The sequence below is a fragment of the Brachyistius frenatus genome, unplaced genomic scaffold, assembly GCF_029030835.1.
Source record: "Brachyistius frenatus isolate BFR_SWC_R1_liver_20210118 unplaced genomic scaffold, ASM2903083v1 Contig_277, whole genome shotgun sequence".
Taxonomy (NCBI): Eukaryota; Metazoa; Chordata; class Actinopteri; family Embiotocidae; genus Brachyistius; species Brachyistius frenatus.
In genome coordinates, this window is record NW_027210876.1 from 189,716 (window position 1) to 206,099 (window position 16,384).

At 44.2% G+C, this 16,384-nt stretch overlaps 1 protein-coding gene across 9 annotated transcripts in view; it reads right to left on the bottom strand.

The window, feature by feature from the left end:
• The window catches only part of LOC138634759 (RNA binding protein fox-1 homolog 3-like), a 371,961-nt gene that overhangs the window by 185,673 nt on the left and 169,904 nt on the right, over positions 1–16,384 (bottom strand). For all 9 annotated transcript variants that reach the window (XM_069721894.1, XM_069721889.1, XM_069721883.1 and 6 more), the window contains one exon: positions 3,537–3,630. In XM_069721894.1, coding sequence (XP_069577995.1) covers positions 3,537–3,558 — 22 coding nt within the window. In that variant the 5' untranslated portion in view covers positions 3,559–3,630. The remainder of the gene's footprint in view (positions 1–3,536; positions 3,631–16,384) is intronic.

The window sequence follows — 16,384 nt, forward strand, 5'->3', positions numbered from 1 at the left end:
CGACGGATGATTTTTTGTTTTGTATATCAATTGATAACTGAGGATTTTTTAATAACAAGTAGTGAAGAACACCTCGGGTACGTGTTAATAGACATCTCTTATTAACGGGAATCATATCACAGTCAGCTTCAGTTTGAAAATATACTTGGAGCGTGTTTTTTTTTTTAGATGTGAAATCGGGAAATCTCCCTTTTCTGACTATTTGCCATTGAAGCGGACATTTTTGTTTGTTCACAAGTGAGAAAAAACTATAATTTAACACACTGTTCTCTGATAACCAATCAGATCCAAGCAAAGCCTGTTTCTAGTGATGATCCCCCCCAGCAGTATATAACGCCTCTCTATCCATTACCTTGTCTGACGAGTGGCACTTCCTGAGGTCTTGGGGAGTCTATATATATATAAATATATATATTCATGTATTCATAACCGAGTGTAGTGTCACAGGATCTGAAACAATTTATGGTGCAAGAGAAAAAAAAAAAAGTGATTGCAAACACTCGCCTATGAACCCGGTGAGAGTAAAGATATACACGAAGGATCGTGGCCTGAATTGCAACGACAACGTGAAGTCGCTCGCCGCGTGCGACACTTGATTTCAGCGAGTTAGCGTCTCTCTCCGTCTGAGCGAGCGGCTCTACGAGTCGTATTTATGTCTGCGGCGTCGTGTCTGTGTACAACAAAAAAAGAAAAGAAAACCTGCTCCGCTCCCCCCGCTGACCCCCCGTCATATCCTCAGGCAACCCGGCAATTTGCAGACCTTTTTTTTTTTTTTTTTATTTCTTTTGCTGCAGACTCCGGAGCCTCTCCACCTCACATCTCCCTCCATATTTCTAGCCGGCTCTCCGCTCTGCAGCCTGTCAAGGCGTTATGGGGCCTTGAATTAGCCTCCCATTACAGCCGGGCTCCGGCTCCCCTTCCTAAAGTTAAGCATAACTGACCATTTGGCGTGCCTTCATTATAAAGCCATGCATGTAAAATCAAGTCCTGGTCCCTGGCCGTCACATCCAATTTCAAAATACAAACCCCCCCCCCCGACCCCGACCCCCACCCCACCTCGAATCTCCATCTTTCTCTCTTACTTAAGTTCAACCTTCTCCTTGTTTCATAAAATATGATCTGATTAAAATAGATTACACACCTTGTTAGCGGAGCGTTTCATATTTGATGCGGCGGGCGCTTTAAGACGAGCAACGTCCTCCATGATTCAAAGGGATTGTGGCCTTGTTCTCTGGCCTATTTGTTTAATAAGCTACGCTACATCGGCGGGGCCTTTTAAGTGAACACACTCCCCTGCAGCAAAGGCAAAAGATCAATACCCACACCTGTTAAAAAAAAAAATAATAATAACGGGGGGAAAAAGAACAGGAATCACGGCCAAGGATTTTCTTCCTTTCCGAGGAGTAAAAGAGGCGAGCTAATCATTAACTGTCTCGCTGTAACGAGAGGAAATCCAAAAAACAGGAAGCGTCTTTTATGTTCTGACCTGCAGGGAGAGCTACAGGTCAGCCGTGAAATATTCAGCGCCGATTAGTCCGCCGCAGCTTAGGCTAAAGCTTTTCAAATGTTTCGATCATACGAGACCGCGCTATGCAAATGATATATTATAAACAGACAGAAGAAGAAAAAAAAAAGGCAGAAAAAGTCTTGGCGGGGGGTAAATGAATCCATTATAATCCTCACCTCATCTGCTCGCTGATGAAAGTTCTCCTCGTGTAATCGCTGAATAATACTCGGTCCTATCGCTTTAAAAAAATGAGAATAACACCCCCCTCCCCCCCCCACCCGCCCCCGTTTACCGTGAACAAAAAGTCCGTGTAAGAGGGTGAAATGTAATACCGTGCTTGAGGAATGTAATTATCATTTAGTGGGTCCGTGAGCTGCGTTTGACGGGGCCCGAACTGCGTGAAAAACTCATTTTCATTTTTCTTATTATATCATGATTATATAAACATTCTTAACCAGTGGCCACAGCGGCAGCAAATTATTGCAAATTAGCCCCATATTGCCAGTTTCTTTTCTTTTTCTTTTTTTTAGTGAGAGGCAAATGAACAAGCACTAGAAAAACTCCAGTGTTTGTTCCATAAATCAGCCCGACGCCTGTTGCACCTGTTGAGAATGTAAATAGCTGCGGCGGTTTGATTAAACTCTTACATCAAAACATTTGAAGAGCTCCATCTTTTGTTTTTTGGGGTGTTTTTTTTTTTATTTTCTTCCTCCGGTGGTTTTTATCCTCCCTGTTTTCTTTGTTTTTTTCCCTCCTCTGTGTTAAGTTTGTTCTCCCTCCGCCTACACCGACTGCGAGCGAAGTTTCAATGGGCGGTGACGGGGGAGACATAACACCCACCAGCTATACGTGGGGTCACGGGAGGTCCGTCATTACCGAGCCACAGTGGTGATCACGGCAATAATATAGAACTATAACCGAGCAATTAGACTAATGGAAAACGTCCCTATTTCTCCCGGTGTGCTGCAGCGAGACGCGCCGCGGGCCCCCGAAGGCTCCGCCTCCCTCTAACCCCCCCACCCCACCCCCCCACCCCACCCCAGCGGAGATGAGGCTGGAGATGTGAAGTGGAGAGAGGAGGTAATGGCGGAGTCCCATCGATCCTCGCCGCCACCTGCTATATGGCTCCACGGAGAGCAGGCGGGGAGGCAGAGGGCTTCATCTGGGGAGAGATCACGCCGACTCCCGGGCTCTCAGGCATATGGATAAGAGTCTTTTCCTAGTCTTCCGCTACTTAACCAGCGCGCATTAGCACAATATGGCCGGATGGGGGAGATGGGTGGGAGGGTGGTGGCGGTAGGGGGTGGGGAGGAAGGCGTGCATGCATACGGTCTGTATCGCAGTGTGAGTGCCATCGAAAGCGTGAAACTCCACGCCGTCTCGTCCTCCAGGTGACAAAACGCTCAAATAACCACAACCAGACGCCGGTTTGACCGACGGACCACATTTATAGGAAACAGCTTAAAACGCACGAAACCAGAACCACGACCCAGCAGCAGGAGGACGGGACGTCCGATTTATGGCACCGATTGAACGACTTCACTTCTATCTATCAAAACCAAGAGTTCCTCTTTGTCATTGGAAGAAAACGTGTTTTTAACACCTTCCTCTAAACAACTCTCTTGAATCTAATCAAACCCAAATCAGAAAAAAGCTCACATGAAGAATTTAAAGAATTCAACATTTATTTTTCACACTGTAATATGTTAGCCGCTCTGAAAACTGTACATTGTCCGTGAACGATGCGCCAGCATGGTTGTTTTCAGTCAATTTAAGGAGGCCCTGAACTTTGTGGATCATTTTTATATCTACACCCGCTTTTCCAAGTTGGTTTGGAGTTTTTATAAAAATCGATTTTCAACGAGATATTTGGGCCCAAACAGCCTAAAATTCAACAGCGGAGCTCGCTTTTTCTTCACACGCGGTTTCGGCGTAAAGAAAAACAAAATGTGAAAACAGACTCGGTCGGAGAGAAGCTGCACGACACACCGACGCCACGACCGAAGGCGGTTTGTGTGGAGAGACTGACCTGCCCAGCTGGGGGTCTCCATGTACGGGTGAAGCCGGAGGGCCTGAAGCTGGGTCAGTCGACTCGCTGCTGCTGCCACAGGTGCTGATCAACCCTGCGAAGACAGAAAAAAAAGCAGAGCTGCTGTAAGAAAACGATCTGCAGGAGAAACAGGTGAAGTTGTGCTTTTATTCTTAAATATTTATGCTGCTGCTTCGTAGCATAAATAGAAATACGGTATTTTTCACTGCATCTTCATGATTTCCATCTAAAACATCCAGTCTGATCTTCATATGAACGACGATACCGACGCACGTTAACAAAGCGGCTTCATCGCATGACCCTCATCACATGACCTATTGACACTGACACGCTGCCCTCTAGTGGACGGGCAGGTGTATTACAAGCTTTTAGTGGATGACTGGTCTGTACACGAACCCGTTTGGTTTTACAAGGTTTTTCTACATATTGAGGCAGCTGTGATTACAATGAAGTAAAAACATTAGTATGTCATGTTGCTGTCTGAACGTGCGTTCGTTTTTCCACACATACATGAAGCACATACAGAAGAGTGCTGCGCTGTGTTTATGGCTCGTTGTGCGGCAGCGTTTCTGCTGACTCGTGACTCTTTTCGCGGGCCCCCTCCAGGTTGGCTGCGGCCCAGAAGCCCAGCCGGTGAACCGAGGAAGAAAGCACATTGATTTCATCCCGGCAGAAATCCCTTTTTCTCCTGCACGGTTCCCGCCTCCCTACCCCGCCCTGCACCTGATTAAGCATTTCGCAGGAAGCCATGCCAACACAATTTGTCATTTATCAAAAGTAATTAAAAGCAATTTCTTTTCTCTTGTTGATTGGGAATTGACTAATTGTTGAGTCGGTGAAAACGGGGGAATAAATAAAACAGGGAAGGATGAATTTTACATAAACTCAGAGGAAAACATTAATGGCGTAAAACGAGGGCCAGACATCTGGCTGTGTGATTTCTCTCTACATGATTATGACTGCAAAAAAAAAGAAAAGAAACAGTTGTTTAGCACATTCTGATATACAGCTCATAGGCGGTAAATAATATATTAGAAACAGCATATTGATTAGCCGACTTAAAAGGCCTCTTTTCACTTCATGTTGCACGAACACAAGAGTGGGAGGAAAATACAAACACTGGTCGGTTACTTGTTAACAGAAAGATGAAGGAAAAAAAAAGCTCCCACTCGTACCAGAGGAGATATTTGAGATGGTAAATACCTACATTTGAGTCTGAGAGAATAAAACAACAAGAAAGAGAGAAGGTAAAAGGAGCGAGGAGGAGGGGAGGAGGGGGGAGGCGGTGGTGGTGGATTGAAGCCACCCTACAGCCGAGGTTACCGTACGTCGATCCAATGAAACCAAGCAATACCATTTCAACATTATCGGTAACAACCTCTGAATGCACCATTACCTCCTATAAGGGCAAGAATGAAATGTCAGAATTGATTCGGGAGGGGAGGGTTGAGCTATAAGTGGGCAAGCTAAAGGTGGCCATTTTGTTTTCGGTGCCCCCCCCCCCTCTTCCCCCTGTCTTTATTTTGGTGTCCCCTGGATCATTAGCAGACAGCAAAACAAAAAAATAAAAAGGAGCTGGAAGAACATGAAGGAAGAGGCGTGGGCGGCACATCACGCACGTCTCTGGTGACAGCAAGTGAAATGAAAGAAGTAACCCCCCGCCCCCAAAAAAGAAATTGAAAACAGATAGATAAATAAATAAGTAAACAAACCACACACACACATACAGCAGAAATCAAAGAGGCGCACACTGGAAGTGCCAGAGGAGTCGTTTAAATTTCCCACCACTTTGTAAATAACTTTAGCTGCTCAAATACCTGGCTTTGCTCTGAGCGGATAAAAAAAAAAACCCCAAAAAAACCCAAAATGTTTCCAGCCAACAATTTATTCTCCGCCAACAAATGGAGCCGTTGCTTCAATGAGGCGATTTGAATATCCCTTTGAAGGCTGCAGATGGACAAGAAATAATATCATTGCCTAGGAACACAGAAATAATTGGGCAACAGTGGTTGGAGAAGCACACGTTCACGTCTCTGCTGAGACGCAGGATCTAATTGAACCTCTTCCTTTCGCTCCTGTCTTTTGTTTACATTCCCATTTATCATAAAACATGTAATAAATAAATCAATTACTTATGTTCCCTAACACGCATGGTTATTAATGTTTCAATTATGCACCCTCACCTCTAATCTTTCGCCGGGCAAATTTGAGGTGATGCATGTTTGAACAACGTGAATTAGGAGATATATGTGCATGAAAAACAACACAACACACACACACACACACACACACACACACACACACACACACACACACACACACACACACACACACACACACACACACACACACACACACACACACACACACACACCGGAGAGGGGAAAGCTTGTCACAGTTTGTCTGTACGCGGGGATTTACGCCAGCTCAGTGAGCATGTGCGACTATACACCGCCTTTTGTTCGACATGCATTTTGAAGCGGACTAATCTCACAAGCAACCAAAACAGATGTAGAGAGGAACAGCCAAAAAAAAACAACAACAAAAAAACAAAAACAAAAGCAAACTAGCAGCAGCCAGCTCTTCTTCTTCTTCTTCTTCTCCTTGTGAGAAGGCTACAGGTACGACAGCTTTAAAGGTGTGAAATAATGTCGGCGAGAGCCTTGAGGAGCCCCCACAGAGAGGCTGAGAGGGTCCTGTACTGCCTCAAGCAATAAGTGTTCTTCAAGGCTTTTTTTTTTTCCTTTTTCTTCCTCAGAGCACTTTTTACAAGAGCGCAAATTAGGTGTAAGGGATGCCTGAGTCGGTGGCGCGGCCGGCCGGCAACACAGAGGAAGACAAAAAAAAAAAAAAAAAAAAAAGGGGGCAGAAACTCGGATGACAGTGAGGAAACGGAGGGCGTCGTAAAGTGCGGAAAATAAGCTCTCACTTTCAAACGTTTACGGCGGCTCAAATATCTGATGATACCTCTCATAGCTTTTAATCTTTAATGTGAAAAATTAATCATCCCATTCATTATTTTAATAGCTGTCATTTTTCTCTCCCCAAAGTGATGATTTATAACCATTAAGCCCCACGTAGGCTCGTGTGAGAAGGGATTTATCGTAATGTTTGCACCAGGTAGCCTCCAACCATATTTCATTACGACTGACAAGCCATTAAAATGCCCTGGTGATTAAACAACAGCTCTGAGGTCAGTCTGTAAAAGCTGTTCCTTTGCCCGTGCAGGAGCACGGCGGTGCAGCACCGGGTAGCCTAACAAAGACCTTTTTTTTGGTTTCCCCCCTCTGTGGTTTTGACACTGATAACTGTGCATTTACAGGAAAAACTCTTCCATCCATCCGTCCGTCTGAGCGGTTCACCGTGTTCCCGGAGATGTTTTCCCGTGTTGTCAATTATGCCTCTGGTCTACCAGCCTTTTCTCTTCTGCTACTTTCGGTTGTCGTTTTTCCTACATGTGTTTCGGGGGGGGGGGGGGGGTTGAAATAGCACCATATACTGTATATATACCAACAGGCTAACAACATAGCACCTGTGTTACTGAAACTTGAGCAGAGAGTCAAATATTTGGGGAACATAATGGAGTTTTCGACGTGCTGAGCGGGCGTGTTGTCATGTTGGAGAAGCCTGTTGCCATGGCGCCACAGTTCAGATGGTTTCGCAGCAAATGTTTTCCCCTCAGACGGCTAACAAAGCTAACAAACTGGAATTTTTTTTTTTTTTTTTTTTGCTGAACTCAAGTTAACGAACAGCTAACAACGCTCAGACGCCTCAGAAGGTCCCAGTGGAACTCGGTGTTGACAGTGTGACTCTGGGGGACGTATTCAAGGTGACACAACCGCCGCCAACGTCAAAGAAAGCACACCTGATGTCTCCTGACCTGACGCACCTTCTTCGGTCCGTTGTAAAAATCACAAATGTTGACAGTTTGAAGGCTGTTGGTGCACGGTGCTAAAGCTCGCTTAACATTTTCACACATTGTGACTTGGACAAAAATCCAATGGGATTTAAATGATTACGATTTGAAATAAACTTGCAGGTTGTGCGTCTGTGTGCAGGAGTTCCAGCGTGACACCATCAGACATCCGTCAGTCATTACTCCAGACACTCAACATGTACCACCTCCGGGGATATGTTGAATTTCTTATCGCGAAAAACGAGTGGAAGAGTAGAAAAAGCTGCAGTATGTGGAGCGGGACACGGTTAGAGAAGTGTTCTCGCTGCGTTGCATTCTGGTTTACAGAGTTCAGTCGAGAAATATTGTTAATTCGCTCTGATTTATCCGTTTTCTAGCCTCATTGTAACACAGCGCTCTTATTCCTGTTATGTTTTTGTGTAAGTGAGAACACATCACCGCTTTGGGGCCAGTTAGCCAACGGAATAAGCAAAAATAAAAAAAAAGGGACGGCCAGAGACACGCGACACATCGTCAAATACTGTTTTGATGGTTGTAAAAAAAAAAAGTGGAGTTTTTCTCATACGAACGAGGGATGTTGGAGAACTGTCAGTTCGAGTGCACAGATGTCACGGAAGAAAAAAAAAAAAACCCCACCGTGGATTCGTCTTCAGTCCCAGCGGAGGGAGCTGGATGAACAGCAGGCCCGGGAGCTGGAGGAGGGGAGGGAGGGGGGGGGGTTAACTCCCTTGCATATATGTCCTCATGTCCTGAGCCCGATGAGCGGGATTGATCGGCGATGAACACGTCTGACGGTGACTGACAGCGTCTGTAATTGCAGAACTACGTAAACGTATATTCAACAATAAATTCAGCAACGTCACTTTTATGACTCTTTAAGTTCCGACATTTATAAAATGATGAGTTCAAATATTTGTGAATTACGCAGTATGCCCATTATCATAGGAAGCGATTACACGCGAGTCTTTCTTCATGAGGGAAACCATTTTTGTCCCCGACTGTTTCGCAAAAAAGAAAACTCATGAAACTTGTTTGCAATGTTTCGCTGCAAAATCAGACATATTTGACAATCACAGAAAAACTCCATGAAATCCTGATTTGTTCTCATTACTCAACAATATGTCCGAGTTCATTCATCCATATGTCCCATTATTTCACGTCTGAACTTGATTTTTTTCCATTTAACAGAGATGCATTGATTAGATCGGCATAAATACGGAGTACAACAAGTACATTAAAAGTAATTAAAGTGTATTAATATCACCAGAAAAATATAGAAAAGTACTCATTATGCAACCGGCCCCGTTCCAGTAATGTTTTACCTGATGTTTAATGGGAGACGATTACTGATGGACTGTTTTTAATCCAGAACAATATATCTAGTTTTTTTTTTAAAAAGCTGATATGTTGTGCGTGTAAACTCATTAAAACAGCTCTCTGATGACTGCAGTGAAGTCTTCACCCTCCAAAACGTAGGAACATTCAACTCAAAGTGCACTTCAGTAGCACTGCCAGCCACGATGGGTTAAAGCATATTAAAGAGCAGAAACATATACTGGCAGATAGATGGGAGCGTAAAAAACTGGATGTTGTTAACATTTACAGCTCCTGTTCCTGAGGGAGGGAAGTGATCATCAGTGAAATCACCCTCATAGATTTAAAAAGCCTGAACTTAAAAAAACTGGGACGTATAATACAGGCCAGGAATTTCTACAGTTTTATATTCCTCCTCAGCGCGGAAGCTGCGGATGAACGTTTGAACATCCTGCTTCTGCTGTCAGAGAAGGAGGAGGAAAAGGAGGAGGAGGAAAAGGAGGAGGAGGAGGAGGAAAAGGAGGAGGAGGAGGAGGAGGAGAAAGGAAATCTACATCCTAATGTGTCTAAAGTCTTGTGTTTGTTTGTGTCCCCGATGAGAAGCACAAAAAAACAAAACAAAACAACAGCAACAAAAAACAGCGTTAATTTGTAAAAGATATCCAAAAAGATTCCCGGCATTAACAAGTTAATTACGGCGGTGATAAACGGCCAACCAGAAAAATGATATGTAGTATCCAGCTGTACTTTTCTTTTTTTTTTTTGGTGCAGGAGGAGGAAGAGGAGGAGGAAGAGTGTGGGAGGAGGGGGGGGGGGTACTTGTAATTCAGAATATTTTTTCTGCAACTTAGCAAGTTTTCATCTATCAGCAAGGCACATTAAATCCCAGCTGGTCAGATGCTCGACTCCTGATGCTCGGCTTTAGACATGAAACAAACTACTGCCGAAATGAAAGGCGTTCTCGGAGCTGTGGAAATTCGACTCCTACAAGAGTCCATTAAAAATACATGTTCAAATGAATCTTGGTGGTGATGACAAGTTTTACCATATTCTTCTTGAACTTTTAATGTACCCGGCCACGGCTTCAAAGGGAAATTAAATATTTAGGCTATTATCTAAGCTGCTCCCAATATTATCCAAGCTTAGGTTATTTATATAGTACAGTAATAATTGTGTTATATAAGCCGGATTTAATTTTTTGAGACAATATAATGATCAAGAGGTGGCCGGTTTGTAGTTTGGCAACCTAAAAATGAGTAACCTAATTCATATATTTGCTGCAGTAAACCCAACAAGATTATGTAGATTTATTAGAGCAGTCCAAGCTGGATATTGTAAGAGTAAATATATCTATAATTTATGACTGCAGGGAAATAGATCATTTTTAATACGGCAAGTGTGAGGAGCAGTTCCAACTTTTTGGCAGAAGACCGGTGCACGCTCAACATAATTCGGTGCATCTGCGCAGAAAAAAACAAAACAACAACACACAAACAGTGAATTATCGTGTGTTGTGATTGAGAAGAAGTCGCTGTAAATCTGGAGCCGCCCGACCCGGAGCACCGCTGTTTACCCAGCAGCGAGACGGTAAATACTCTGGCTGGAATCTGACGGAGGTTAGTGTGCTCAGAGAGCAGAGAGGAAGTGGAGGCTCAGATGAATTTGTCTGACAAATGCTCCTGGAGTATGTGTTGTCGACTGTGCTTCGGCAAGGCCCTGGACTGGGATTTGGAGTCTGACTGAAGCCAAGCAAAGCATGCCAGATCACTAATTGCACAATTTAAAACCAAAGTCCCTGGCAGCTTGTCGTTTGAAATGGAGAGAAGAGCCATTGCTTAATCACTGAGCTCAACATAGATCTGCGGGGCTCTCCACCGAGGAGCCCCAGACGCACATGGCTGAAGCTCGGTGTCAACAGCCAAAGCGAAAGGCAAGCGCGATTGGCTGCTTTCTGCCGCAGCTGTAATTGAAACGTTTTATGATCAGACACACGGATGCCATTGGACGATTGAACTGCTGTGCATAAAAAAAATATTAAAAAAAATCAGCGGGCTGGCAGTGATTTTACTGTCGTTTAATTGTTCGTATATGAGCAGGCAACTGTTGCTCACAGTTGGTGGCGATGCACAGGAGTTTGATGTCCGCTGAAATGGAAAGCTCTTAAAAGTAAAGGACAACTGTCTGCAATCAAACTGTAAATCAAGTTTGTTTTGAGTTTTTTTTACTTTAATTTGCCACTTGACATATTTTCCCCACCAGAAGCTATTTATTTTTGTATCTGTCCGAGAGAACGATGCTATCAACGCGATCGATCCCCTCAGCTCCCCTCCACCTGTGTCAGTGCAGCAGGAGGAGGTGGAGGCTCCGCCCACAGTGAGACACAGAGATCAGAGGACAGAAACACAGCCGAGACTCTCACACCGAGCTGGAAACAAACGGCTGCTTCCTTCCAAATTAGGAGTTATAAAGAGTGTCCGCCACTGAGAGATCAAAGTTACACCGCGACTTTTCAAAATAAAAGCCCAGTTTCACACAGGGTCCAGCCATATAGTCGGTTTTGCCTTAGACATGTGTTTCTTTCAGGAGGAGCAGGGGGGTCCCAATCGAAGGGAAAACACTGGATTTTATTAGTTAAATCTCATATTAGAGCAATTTATTTGAACATATCACCGATACGGTGAGGAGAAGACATTAAACATTAAGTCATTGTTGTATAATTTTTCCATTTAGGATTCTAATTAAATTGAGACACTGATACTATTAAACAAAATTGACTTTTCGCACATCCTTATTCTACTCTGTGGACTTTCCATGACTTTCTAAAACTTGTAATGAAAGCCCCTTGAATGTGTCTTGTTTTCATAAACTGCTGGCAGAGTGTTTAGATCTGTGTACAGATGCTTGGCTGAAAAATCCATCAACAGTTAACAGACTTTTAATTAAAAACATAAACAAATATGAACCTTTTAATCCTCCAAGAAATCCCCAAAAAAGAAGCAACAATAAGAAAGACATATTTTCAGTCTTCATGATATATAATAAAATACATGTTCCACTGCTGGTGCAACGTAAGTCTACGGGGCATTAAATTCTCATTTCCTGTTATAGCTATGTTACAGGTTCAGGCAATTCTCCACTGGCCATCGGGAGGAGCCGTAAACATTATTACTATCGAGGCCAGATTGTATTTTGGTGGGAACATTAGCAAAGAGGTAACTTACTCATCGCCCCGGCAACGTGAAACTGGAGATGGTTTTTTTTGTTTTTTTTTAACGCTGGCCTAACAACAGAAGAAACACACCATCGGAGGTCGAGAGAGAAAGGGGCGGAGCTAGAGACACAAACACACACTCACACAGTGGCATAAAGTCAGAGAGAATATAAAAAAATAAAAAACCACTGCCCTGAAGTCAATTCCACACTCAAGCAACATCCGTCTCTTGATCTGGAAACGTTCTCGCTGCGGCGCCACAACAAGAGTGATGCGGCACTGAGGGCGATGAATTAAAAAGTCAATATGTAAAACCATAGAGGGATGCCATTTTGAAAAAGCGTTCCATCAATGGAAATCATATTAACATGATAAAGGGCAGATTGGGAGACAAGGGCATTGATTCAGATGCTGCTCCCCGGCCACGTCCACCTCGAACATGTTAATGAATCGCACCGCAAAAAACAGAGGTGGGGGGGTGAAGTACGTCTGGAGGGAGGAAGAGGAGGAGGAGGAGGGTCACAGGAGGGTAGAGAAGTTGGCTTTAAAGCAACAGGAGGAGATAAGGAAGGGGTGGAGGAGGAGGGGAAGGGGGAGGGAGGGCGTCCCGGTGAGCCGAACCTCCGGGTGTCACATCAGTCGCAGCTCTGCATCGCTGCCGGATTGTTTGGTGAAGATGAAGTTGGTTTTTTTTGTGGAGGTTAAGATAGGTGGCTGACGAGAAGAGATTTCTTTATCTTTTCTTTTTTTTCAAATCTTTTTTGGGTGAGGGAGAGGGGTAGGAGGGGAGAGGGGAGAGTGGGGGGAGGACAAGTTGGGAGTGGATCCAATTAGAAGGAAGCTTGGGAGAGAGAGATGAAGTACTATAATGCCACCCAGAGACCCGGAGAGCGAGGAGCAGAGACAGGCAGAGGATTCACCCCCCCCTGTTGACCATGACTACAGACACATAGCCTGGGGGAGGGAGCATCCAAGGCTCCACACACACACACACACACACACACACACACACACACACACACACACACACACACACACACACACACACACACACACACACACACACACACACACATACACAGATAGAGAGTGACATGAAAGCAACAAGGCAGTGCTGCCAGGCCAAACTGATGAATTACTTATCAAAGACACGCACAGCAGACCGGCTATGAGGCTGCAACACAGACAGCTGGAGCATTATCAATTCACCTTCAATTAGCTGTCCTTGGCACCGCCTGCAAAAACGGGACCCCGAGCATAAGTACATTCACAACGCATAAGCTCATTCAACAAAAAAAAAAAACAACAACCCCAAAAAAATTGCAGAGGATCAGGTGGATTCTTTTGAGGAATTCAATTAAAACAGTGTTGAAATTAGAAAAAAAAAAAAAAAAAAAGGAAAAGCACACAGACACAATTTCTATAGAGGGATAAAAGCAAAAGGGATTATTTTCAATGCCATAGGAGGCAGAGAAGAAACAGAGAGGAGGTGTGTGTGTGTGTGTGTGTGTGTGGGGGGGGGGGGTATAAAAAAAAGAAAAAGCACTTCCTTGGAGTCTGATGGCACAGCACCTTTGTTAAATATGAACTAATTAAGTGGAAAAATGAAAGCGTTTCATCTTCATTAGTATCAGACAATAGGAGTATGAAACATAATTGAGAGTAGTTCCATTTTAATAGAATGAACAGAAGTCATTTGGTATTGAAATGTGCAGGGTGATTTAGCCAAAAGAAAGTGTATTATTAGATTTAATAGAATACCTACATATGATCAATGCTCGGAGCACAGGTGGTAGTTTGTCTCGGCTTCTTCAAATGATTAGGCCGACGGAATAATGGCCAGCCGGATTCGTGTTGCTCCTCGCATTGATTACGGGGGGCAGCCCATTTTTCATAAAAGCGGAGAGTTTGCACACACACACACACACACACACACACACACACACACACACACACACACACACACACACACACACACACACACACACACACACACACACACACACCATTTATTAAGCCTTTCTACACGTGTGACATAACAACTGGTCGGCACTTCAACGGCACCGTCCCGATTCGGTGTAAACAGGATGCCACGGTGAGGGCCCGCGTTGATGATAATGACAAATGACACCGAGCGAAGAGAGGGCGACGCGGCCAAAAGTATGCGGACATGCAAACGTTTCATCATGCCTCATTTTTAAAAGATGGCCGCCGCGAGCCTCGGTTCTTCTTGCTTTCAGGCTTTCCGGCAGATTTTTTTTTTTTTGAACCTGGCTGCAGGGATCCGTCGGAGGAGATTTAACGAGGTCAACCCTGATGAGTGGGGATAAGAGCCCGGCTCACAGATTGCTTTCCAGTTCACCCTTAAAGTGGTGAGATTATTAACTCGGCAAACTGGCCCTCAGACCAGAGCGTCACCCGTCGGTCTGTGAACGTTATGAATCCTCCAGTTCAGATTCTGTCCGTCACCATGTTTTCTAGTTCAGAGCAGGTTTGGAGCAGGAAGTGACCATATTTGGACGAGCTGGGGGAGGAGCCAGCGGCGGATCTGACTGATCTGATTGGAAACCTGACGATACTGCGTCCCGCCCACCGATAGCTGTAACCTGACTGCACCACAGGGCTGTCAGTCAAACAGACACGCCCCCAAGAAAAGGTCTTTTTGAGGATTATTTTCTAATGAATGACGGATAATGACAGATGGACCTCCAGAAAACGAATAAGAAGGAGTGACTTTAGCTCGTAGTGAAATTTTATTGATATGTGACTTCAGAGGCAACCTGTAGTGGCACTCGGTGGTATTGCAGCATTGACCTCATTTTCTAGACCTGGAAACTACAAAGACTTTTACACGCTGTCTAATCTCAGACCCCAGTGGACCTAAAAGCATCTGATTCATTGCATGTCTACAATTAATTTGTTGCTAAATTGATACAAACTATTCGCCTGTTCTCGTAGCTTGTTTCGAAATCGGAAGTATTTTTTTTCATATTGTGAGCACAACATTGTTCTGTAGTTTTTTACAACACATTATGGAGAGTAATAAGAATTCGGAGGCAGCGGGGTATGCACAAAGCACAGAGGGTGGAGGATTTTGCCTCGGGGCTGTCTAAGAGGTTAATCCATGAAGTCTTTCCTTTTTGCAGGCCTGTTAAGTTCTTCCACACAAAGCTGGGAAAAAAACATTTCTTTATCGACCTGGCTTTATGTGCCGGAGCGCTGTCAAAACCGGAAAGGGTCTTCTCCCAAACTGACGCCACGAAGCTGAAACATATACTGCTCAGTCCCTCCAGGAAATCTTACGATCGCAATAACGAATGCTAATTCGACCAATCTCTGCCGGATTTGCAGCAGTTTGCAATTATGCAAAAAAAAAAAAAAAAAATTGCAGCAATCTCTCTGCAGGAAAGTTTCTCAACAGAAAACTCTGCTGAAGTTGGTGCGGCACAATAGTCAGCTTTTCCAAACAAAACTCAGCTTTATCAACAAAAATAACTGCTCATTCGGAGTCAGTAAGGCTCTTCAACCTCTCCTCATCATCAAAACAAACCACATGCCGAAGAAAATGGTTCCCATTTATGGTATGTGCAGTATGCTTATTATCATATATATGATTGTTTATGTTTTAGGTAGTTTAAAAAATTAAGCTTTTTTTTTCCCCTGAACTTGCAATTTTTGCTAATCCCTGCAATTTTAGTGGAAAAAGAGAAATTCCCATAAAAAAAAAAAAAAAAAAAAAAATCACAGAAGTCTACAAATTACAACACAATTTTTGAGATAAAAGCCGCCGCCGCAAAAAAAATCAAGCGTTCTTGGATCGTAACAGTTTCGTGCCATAAAGGCCCACATACTTACGGTCACAAAGCGAACGCCACCGGCACACTGGAACCCTCGACTTCACAGAAACGGTAAAGGGTTTGAAACTCATGCATGTGACCCCCTACCCGCCCCCCCCCCACACACACACACACACACCTCCACCGAAAAAAGAAAAAAAGAAAGGCGTGGTGCACAAAAGCAACACGGTCATTTAAATTTTTTTTTTTTTTTTTTTTTTTTTCCAAAAAACATGAGCGCATCAGAGAGCCCGGCCACATTGAGACGGCTGTCTTGAGAAACAGAGGGTCTTTATCACTTCAAAGGCTGACATCCCTCCGGCGTCTCGGGGAAGCCGTGACTGGCACTCGTACAGCCCTCTTTCTGCTGCATTTGTCCAATCTTAGAAAGCCCAGAGTCAGGAAACACAAGGTCTTTTCAAAGTTAGTCAACAGGCCTTTGAAGCGCAGCCAACGGAGTCAGCAACCCAGCGACAAGGTGCCGAGCCATTATCATTCAATAGACAGCCGGGATTTTGCATATTTAACAGGAAATTTCACTTTGCTTTTT